Source organism: Muscardinus avellanarius (assembly GCF_963383645.1).
Source record: "Muscardinus avellanarius genome assembly, chromosome: X".
Classification (NCBI taxonomy): domain Eukaryota; kingdom Metazoa; phylum Chordata; class Mammalia; order Rodentia; family Gliridae; genus Muscardinus; species Muscardinus avellanarius.
Window position 1 is genome coordinate 48,321,088 of NC_137792.1, and position 9,492 is coordinate 48,330,579.

At 45.0% G+C, this 9,492-nt stretch overlaps 1 protein-coding gene and 1 pseudogene across 2 annotated transcripts; one reads left to right on the top strand and one right to left on the bottom strand.

The window, feature by feature from the left end:
* Positions 1 to 1,687: 1,687 nt before the first annotated feature.
* LOC308278635 (general transcription factor 3C polypeptide 2-like) lies at positions 1,688 to 4,378 on the bottom strand (annotated as a pseudogene). The gene has a single exon. The product of its transcript is annotated as a general transcription factor 3C polypeptide 2-like (transcript).
* A 2,149-nt stretch (positions 4,379 to 6,527) lies between these two features.
* On the top strand, positions 6,528 to 7,307 carry LOC308278883 (spindlin-2; the record flags this gene model as incomplete). Its single annotated transcript, XM_080718880.1, has 1 exon — positions 6,528 to 7,307. The coding sequence occupies one exon, from the start codon at positions 6,528 to 6,530 to the stop codon at positions 7,305 to 7,307; it is 780 nt and encodes a 259-aa protein (XP_080575006.1).
* Positions 7,308 to 9,492: the final 2,185 nt, after the last annotated feature.

The following is a 9,492-nucleotide window of genomic DNA, read 5'->3' on the forward strand; positions in this document are numbered from 1 at the left end:
TCTGTCTCTTGTGTTTACATTTTTTATTTCTCTGCTGATGGTGTTTTCTGGCTATGAAAAGTGCTGATTTTGTGGCAAAAGAGATCGAGTTTTAGCAGGACTCGTAAAAGCTGCTTTTCTCAGTCTCCATCTTCCCAGAAGTCTATTTATTTATTTATTTATTTTTATTTTTTGTGGGTATGGGGATGGAACCCAGGGGCATTCGACCTCAGAGCTATACCCTGCCATATTTTTTATTCTTTGTTTTTGAAACAGGGTCTCATTAAGTTGCAGAGTGACTCACTAAGTAGCTGAGGCTGTCAGCGAACCACGATGCTCCAGTCTCAGCCTCCCAAATGCTGCATTACAAGGCTGTACCACCACACCTGGCATAAAGGAATATTTTGAAAACATGACTGTCAAGGAGTGTTAAAGTAGGGTCAAATGACCAGTGATTGGGAGTATTTCATATGCAGGAGCAAGTAAGAGCTAAGCCACTGTTCTATTGGTAGGGTGTTTGTGGTGTTTATCAGCTAAAGAATTATTATAGGCAGCTTCATTCCAATAAATTATTGTCAGTCCTCTTGGACCTGTGTTTTGGTTACTCTATAGCTTGTGAAGGCAGTAACAGTGATCCTGGAATAGTCAGACAGGAGCCTTCTTGTGGATGCTCTGATTCTCCAAACACCCACTCACAAGTGGTCACAAAAACACCCAGTACCTTTACTTATTGTTACCTGTTATGGCTTGAAGGAAGATGTTATGGTTTGGGGAAACTGTTCCCAGGGACCCCTGTTAGGGCCCCAGACACAATTTCCCTCAAACCACAACAAAACAAAAACAACTGAAAAACCGTGGGGTCTTGTCCTGAGCTAAGGATAAGTATACAATTGCCCGGACTCTTGCTGAAGATTTAAAGAAGTTTATTAAAAGGATAGAAATACAGAAGATAGTTATAGCACCATGCCAAATGGCATGGGGGGTGGTTCAAGTGAATGCCCCACCAAAGATACAACATGTGGACCAGACCTTTTATACCCATGACCTCCATCTTGTTTACATAATTCTGACTTAGTAAATGTCCCTGTAAGTTTCCTCCCCAGCAAGGTGCCTCCTTTCAGTAAGGTCGACCCCTCCTCCCATCCTAGCTAGATTATCCAGTTATTATGTAAACCTGTCTTTAGAATGAGGAAGTCCTAGTTCCCCTCTCTCATAGACTTGCTAATTACTTTTAGCTAGGTTAATTTAAGTTTCAATAGCTGTTTGCTTTCTTGTTGAAACTGAAACCAAGTTTTTCTTTCCCCAGGTCTGCCGCCATTTTGACACAATTATTTTTGAAATATATCTATTAATAATCAGAGCTTTCTCAAATCTTCCTAGGCCATTCCCAATACTGGTACATTACCCACTTCACAACATCTTCAATATGAACAATTTGATCCCCAAGCCTAGGTCAGGCCTATGTTTATTGTGAGCCATAGTTTTAGGCTGAGGAGCCTTTGTGGAAAAAGCATCCCCTTCCCCACAGGGGCCTGTGACCATAGAAATATGTGAAAGGAGAGGAATCTAAGGAGTCCTGGGGAGGCAGGTCTAAAGGTCCAATCCTGGTACCATCACTGTCCAGGAAGGCCCCAGTTCCTAAAGCTCTGTACACAGGGGCCATTTGTTCTTGGCAGACTTCATTCAAAGGGTCCTGTGTGGACTAAGTCTAGGGATTGAACAGAAGGTGATGGCTGGTTGTAGAGAAGCTGAGACCTTTAGCTGGGGAGGATGGTTGAAACATGGCATTGAAGTGTGCTCGGCTTTCAATCTGCATATGGTGGCCCAGTGGGGAGGTGAGTCCATGGATCAAATGGCTCTGAACCAGCCCTGACTGCCTCCCAGATACCAGCCATCCATAGGAGTCCAGGTTTGTGCTGAAACATACTTTATGAATAGCCTTGAGCTGCAGCCTATCCAGGTAGAGCTGAGAATATCCTTCTCCCTCCTGCATGTGCATCGTCGGTTCTAATACAGAGCAGATTGTGGAAGGAACCCAAATCTGTGTCTTGAAAGAGCAGGTAGTGATGGTTGACAGTTTCAGTATAAGTTCGAGCCTTGGGAGGATTGGGGACCACAGACACAGCAGAAGAGTGGTCTTGAGCTTCAGGACTATCCTGGTATGGTATCAGATCTGCTTTATATATAGGGAATTTTTGCTCTGCAGGTCTCTTGATGTTTATTGGGTTTGAGGCCATATCAGGCAGTTTAGCTGCAATAAGTTCCCCAGATTTATCTCCTGCAGCTATTGTCCCAAGCCAGTCAGATTCTGAAAGACCCCGCAACAGTGCCTTTTCAAGGAACAGTGAAGTAGGCCTTGAAGCCAAGGTAACCAGCATCAATATAATGAATTCTACACAGTCCATAAGAGGCATAGCATTTGTCCTGAGCCACAGTGACACCATTGTAGGGGAGCAGCCAGGGTAGTACTGTACTCAGGAAGTGATTGGTAGAGTTTATTGGTTCATAAGGTCATCAAAGATCCCAGAATTTGATTTTCCAGTCGCTTCCCACAGAGACCAGGAAATGACTGTTAGCTTTGTACCACTGTATTTGTACGCATAGCCTGGTCATGGGCCAGGAAACAACGGAAGCATTAGAGGTTTAAAGAGCCATCAGAGAGTGTCATATCCACTGCAGGGATGAGTTAGTGGGAAGGTTCCAGAATACTACAATGCCATTATAGTACCCAGCAGCCAGGTGATGGTGAGACCTGGTAGGCATCCAGGCCAGGCTAAGTCACTGACCACACTCAGAGGGGTCTGAAGTTTGCATGGATCCCACCTGAAGGGTCGCCACATATTGTACCTTATAGATGGCAGGCTTCATCCTATCTGGGGGTTGTTGAGCCAGCAGGGCCTCAGGATGCGGCAGAATGAACAGCAGCACCTGCCCATCTGAGCATGCAAGAGCCAAGAGACACAATTGGGGCAGGAGAGGATCCTTCTGAAGGGTGCCTGGAAGTTCCCATGCTCCACTGGTGCAGAACTTGAGGTTTCAGATACAGCTATTGTCACAAGCAATCCTGTGCCAGGACAGCTTTCCTGCTGCCAGGTCCCAAGGCTCCAGAGCTGCAGCAGCCCAGGTCCTGAGTGAAACTGGCTCAGTGGGTATGTCTCATTCATGTCATAACTGGAGAAAAGGGCCACATACTGCAACGCTCCTGATCCTTCCGGCACTGGGCACCAGTCCAGAGCTCAGAGTGTTCTTCCCGTGAAGAAGGACACATCCCAGCACTCTGGGTGTGCTGTGATTGAGCTAAATCTGTTTATTTGATAAGTATGCCATCCTCAGTAAGCTCTTCATGTTGTACAGAAAACAGTGGGGCAGGTAGGACACTGCCTCAAATTCAGATAATAACTGCCACATCCAGGCTAAAGGAATCCATTCAGCAAACTCCCAGAATGAATGCTTCTGTTCTCGGAGGTCCTTGGTGAGATGAAGGCACTTCTAAACAGGAGCCATGATGTAAATGGGTAAGCCATTGGGAGCCAAACCCTGGCAGTATGGCTTCTGCTTCCCTACAGTGGGTCCTCATGAGGTGCTCCAGGCTCAGGTTCTGATGAGTTCTCACTTGGGATCTCACTTTCTTCCTTATTTTCAGCCTCAACTTGGAGAACAAAGTCTTCGTCCTGTGCAGCAGCATTTTCTTCTCCACCTTGACAGGCCGCCTGCTGCTTGCTCCTCTTCGGTTTGGTGGGGCTGCTCACCTTGGGGCTCTTAGGACCAGACACTGGATCAGGAAGGGCTTAAAAGAGCTCTTCAGCCAGTTCCTGAAGATACAGAAGTGCCACTTGGGCAGCCCTTTGGCAGGATTGTTCCCCAGGAGGGGTCTCAAAATCCTCAGGGGGCCTCTATGGAGGTGGAGACTCTGGCTGATCTAGGCCTTTTGACAACTTCAGCAGGAGCAGGTCTCCCTTGGACTTTTGACTTTGTTTCTTAGGCATGGGGGTGGACAGAGTGTTGGATTGATCTAAAAGACCAGGAACCAGAGAGGATGATGGAAGTTTACACTATTGGGGCCTTTTGGGACCTTTTCGTGTCCTACTACCTCTCTTCTGGGCAGGCTTTGAGACCCTAGGTTTGAAATCTTTGACATCTCTGAAGAAAGATCTTGCTGCTCCAGTCTGGAGAGGTTTTCTGGCTCTGAAGGAAGCATCCTCTCATCAGGAGAATCCTCAAATTCAGGCAAAAGGGTGGGCAATGCCATCTCTATGGAAGACTCCATACCAGCAGATTCTGAGGAGCCCTTAACATCAAGCTGGTTCAGCATTTCTTGTCCAGGAAAGTCTACCACAATCATGTTTGCCACAAGGTCGGCCTCCCCCAGGGCAACACAGCCAACCCTGTAGTTATCCATCAGCATCCCCCCAAATGGATGCCCCCCCCACCAAGTCCTTCCGGACGTTCAAGTTCCAAGGGCAATTTTCTAAAACTCATATTTGGAAGTTAGAGAGAAAACAGGGAAAAAGAACCTCAGTATATATGAATATACAAAATAATGTTTTATGCATATATGAAATTAACACTACAAATCTCACTATTATGTATGGGAAGGGAGGATATGGGGAGGGGATACATGTGGGGAGGGAAACAGATCAAGTGATACTGTGTGCGTATATGAATGTATCTCTATAAATTTCACTATAGTGTATAATTACAATGCACCAATGAAAAATTAAAAAAATAATTAGATATTTTGGTAATATTTTATTCCTACTTTAAAAGTTTGATAAAAGATGTTACTTCTGAATAGAGAGTATTTAGTACTTCCAATATTGCTATATACAACTGTATTTTACAAAATATCAACTGAAATTTGTTTTACAAAAAATTTTAACAACTCAATTTGTATAAATGATCCAAGCTTTCTAAGAGCACAGGAAAAAGAGAATAGGAAATAATGAATGCTAATGTTTCACTTGAGCTCTGGAAATGGGAAGCAGGCCAAGTTGATCTTCTTCAGGTAAATTTTCTGAATTGTGCACATTTCTCACATTATGCATACACTTCTTCTGCAATCAGAGAATTAGGAAAAAAAGGAAAAGTATCCTTAAAATGTTGAGACCAGGAATGAACATTCAGGAAAACTTAACAGATTGGATCCAAGTGGCAGACAGCCAGGAGCACCAGTGAATTTCTCTCATCCTACTCCAAATCCCTTTAGATGACAGAAAAGCCATGTTTTGTATAGAAAGAATAAGTCCAGAAGGGGATAGGGGTAAGGGAAAGGGTGAATTTCTGGAAGATGGGAAACAAATGAGGAGCTCTGAGTGGGTGGAACTGGAAGTGGGGGTGGGGAGCCTGGGTAACCTGAACTGGAGGAGGGGACCTTATGCAGTGAGGGAGGATCTGAGGATCCAGATCTGAGGATTCCAGCTCTGTTTTGGGAGGAAGGAAGCAGGACTTAGAGGCCAGCAGTGCCTTTCCCGCTCAGAGAGGGGTGTGGGGTTGGGGGAGGGGATGTCGCGCTGTGTTTGGCAGGAAGAGGAGGCCTCCCTTCTGGCAGGAAGCTGCACTACGAAAAGAGGGAGGAGACTGTGACTGCCACTGGTAAAACCCTAGGAGGCAGAGGTGCCGCTGTCGCTGCAGCTGCGGACACTGGAGGAGGAAGGCGAGCCAGCCCAGCTTTGGGGACTCCAACTGCCACCCTCCCAGACAAGCTCCTAGCATCAGAATCTTCCCTCCTAGCTCTTGCAAGCACTCATTCAGCTGGCTGTCTGCCGATCTTCATTCACCACAGGCCCGCAGCAGAGGCAGCAGTGAGGTGTCCAATTTGGGCTCTTGAGGACCGGGATCCCGGACCGTGGGGAGGTGGGCGCTGGACTGCGTGAACAGAGGATGGGGGTTGGGGGAGAATTGGCAGGGAAATTGACGTGGGTGCTAAGATTTGAGATGTGGGGAATCGGGAATGTTGATTTGGGGGTGGTTGGTGGCTGGAGAATAACAGGATGGTATACAAACGTGGCTAGAAAGGGAAATAGGTTTGTGGTGGGAGCCCAGTGGGAAAACGGATATATCCAGGAAGAGATATGAAAAAGAAATGTGCACCCGACCGCAGCCGTGGAAGGAGGGATGAATAGCAGAGGACTCATGCAGGAGACAGGGAACTGCGTACATAGAAAGGGGAGATGAGGTTTGGGTTAGAAATGGTGACTGTGTTTGCATGCAGGATTAGAATAAGGGCAGGGATCAAGAAATAAAACAGCCACTCCTCCTTGCTGGGGTCTCAACCACCAAAACAGGCACCATTTCTCTAGCTCTCCTGTGCAGCCAAACAAACCTAGAATGAAGGAATTACAAGGAGGCATGTTAGAATGACTTAATATCTAATATTGCTAGTGGAAAACTATTACTTGAGCAGCTATATACTTGGTGCACAGGGATTTGGAGAGAGAGAGAGAGAGAGAGAGAGAGAGAGAGAGAGAGAGAGAGAGAGAGAGAGAAGAGAACCCTCACTTTATATTACATAGAACATTTTCCCTAGACTCTCTCCTCCCCTTTCAGGTATGAAAACCCCCCACAAAAAGACAGCTGCAACGCAGCGAACCAGGGAACCTGTAGGTCACCACACCAGATCTTCATACATGAAGAAGAAAAAGATCTCTCAAAGGAAGCAGAGGGGCAGGTCTTCTTCTGAGCCCCAGAGGAACATCGTGGGTTGCAGAATTTCTCATGGGTGGAAGGAAGGTGATGAGCCCATCACCCAGTGGAAAGGAACTGTTTTGGATCAGGTGCCTATAAACCCCTCTCTTTATTTGGTGAAATATGATGGAATTGACTGTGTCTATGGACTGGAACTTCACAGAGATGAAAGGATTTTAAAGCTTAAAATCCTCCCTGATAAGGTGTCATTTGCTAAAGTCAGAGATATGCATCTTGCAAGTACCATAATTGGCAAAGCCGTGGAACACATGTTTGAGGGCGAGCACGGTTCTAAGGATGAATGGAGGGGGATGGTCCTGGCCCAAGCACCTATCATGAAAGCCTGGTTCTATATTACCTATGAGAAAGATCCTGTCTTGTACATGTACCAGCTTCTAGATGATTATAAAGAAGGTGACCTCCATATCATGCCAGAGTCTAGTGAGTCTCCTCCAACAGAGAGGGAGCCGGGAGGAGTCATGGATGACCTGATAGGTAAACATGTGGAATATACCAAAGAAGATGGCTCCAAAAGGACAGGCAAGGTCATTCACCAAGTGGAAGCCAAGCCCTCCGTGTATTTCATCAAGTTTGATGATGATTTCCATATCTATGTCTATGATTTAGTGAAAAAGCCCTATTAGGGTAAAAATTGCCAAGTGTGAGGAGGCAAATGTAGATGTGCAAACAATGTTAACTTTTCAGTGTATTAGAAGTCTAAGAGTCCCTGATAACCCAACATTTCTACCAGCATAACTGCTGCTGTTTTTCTCAAAAATATAAATTTATGTGGACCTGATGTGCTATGTATAAGCACTTTGTCTTGTTGAAAGATTGAGTGTTTAGTGGATGGGGTGTTGAAAAGAGTAGCTGTCAATTGAAACTGAATAAATTTCATCTAGTATCAGTCATCTAAAAATGGAATGGGACTTAGTGGTTGTTCTGGGGTGAGGGGATAGAACTACTGATGTGCTGTGGGGAATGGGAAAAGAGGAGGTTACTGCTTGGCAGGAGGTAAAAGGAGGCCAAAAAGTGGCAGGCTCCATGGAGAAGAGATGAGCTATGACAGGGTAGCATCCAACTGAGAGAGGAATGAAGAATAACAGTCTGATTTGGGGGTTTAGAGGAAAACAAACAGAATAAGTCCAAGAAGGACACAAGCTTAGTAAAGGCCTAGACTCTGGGGGAGAAAGAACAGGTTGGTAGAGATCAAAGGTAGGGGGCTAAAGACCATACAAAAAGGATAGTCTATGCATGAGCAGGGGTCCAGAGAAAGGAACATCAAGAAAAATTCTAGAAAGACTGAATAAAGCAGAGGGAATACAAAAAAAAAGAGGTATAGGGAGTGGGACCTTCAAGGTCAAATTTTAAAAAAAGGACGCTTGACAGTATCCACATTGCCCTTTTTGTCTCTGTATACAAAAGAAGGTCAATTGTCAAAGATGGTGGGTACAGTAGAGGTTTTCTAAAAGGGTATTTGATAAGAGATGACTCAAAAAAGTTAAAGAAGATCCCACTTTATACCAAGAAGCTTTTATTTTGTTTCAGTGAGTTTGTATAACACCTGTCAAGCAGAACCTCACCCCTCAGCCTATACACGCTTAGTGCTATATAAACTCTGGGATATGGGCTGATTCTTTCCATTTTACAGAGAACCAGAATGCAGCAAATCTAGGACCTAATGTCATAATTCAATTTCCTTATGCTGGATAGCCAGTACTTGTGGAAAAGAATTAGTGTGGTTCTTAGAACTTAAAAAGATGTGCCATCTTAGATTTTTTGGTGGATCTTCGAATGAAACCCAGGGGCATTCTACCTCTGAGATACACCCCTTGCCCTATTTTTTATACTTTATTTTGAAACAGGGTCTCACTAAGTTGCAGGGGGCCTCACTAAGGAGCTGAGGTTGTCTGCAAACCACGATCCTCAGGTATCAGCCTCCCGAATGCTGGGATTGCAAGTGTGTGCCACCACTCCTGGCTTATCTTGGATTTTAATATATTTCATTTGAGAAGATGGAATCTCTTAACTCTGGTTCACCAGTCTTATCACTGTTATTTCTACTGTTGAAATGTTCCTCACCTTTATAGAGAAGAGATGCTTCAAGGAATGCAATTTAATATATCTCCACAGCATGAGGAGATCTTGACTATGCTTCCTGAAGCCACATGTGCGCCAATCAGTGATCCAACAAAGGCAGGCCATATACCCCCTAGAGTCCTATTCTGACTAGATCTACCACAAAGCCAAGGGCTACTGACTCCTCACTGATGATCTCTTGGCCAGTCTTGATCCCCTTAAGTTTCGGAGGGAGCTGTCATGGAAGGTAGAACAGCTCTTTGTCTGCAGGCCATGTAGAAGCCATGGAAGTCAGTCTGGGAGCTGTGCATGTATAATTCATTTGGCTATAAAATACCACAAACAGTGACTGTGGTTGGTGTAGAAAAGGAGTGGCAACTCCAATAAAGTCCTTCAGAGTTATGTTGTCCAGTGCATGGGTCTGTCGTTTTCTTCCTCTTTGTCCTGTCTTTGCCCAGTCTTTTCTAAAGTACTTCTCAAAACTATGGTTTCTGTTTCCCTCACTCTTCACTAAACTATACTTTTGCCTCCAAATATAGAGTGCTGGTCAGTCCCTCCTCTGGAGGCTTCCATACTCTATGCATAGTGCAGAGAGGCAAAGTAGTAAATCCAATTTATTCTCTTCATCCAGCATTGACCCAAAGCTGATTGTCTCAAGGTTTGCAAAAGGCAATCCCGCCTCACTCTAAAGGAATAATTTTCCTTCAAACATCACAGAATTTTATCCAGTCAACCCCAGTAGGCTTCCCA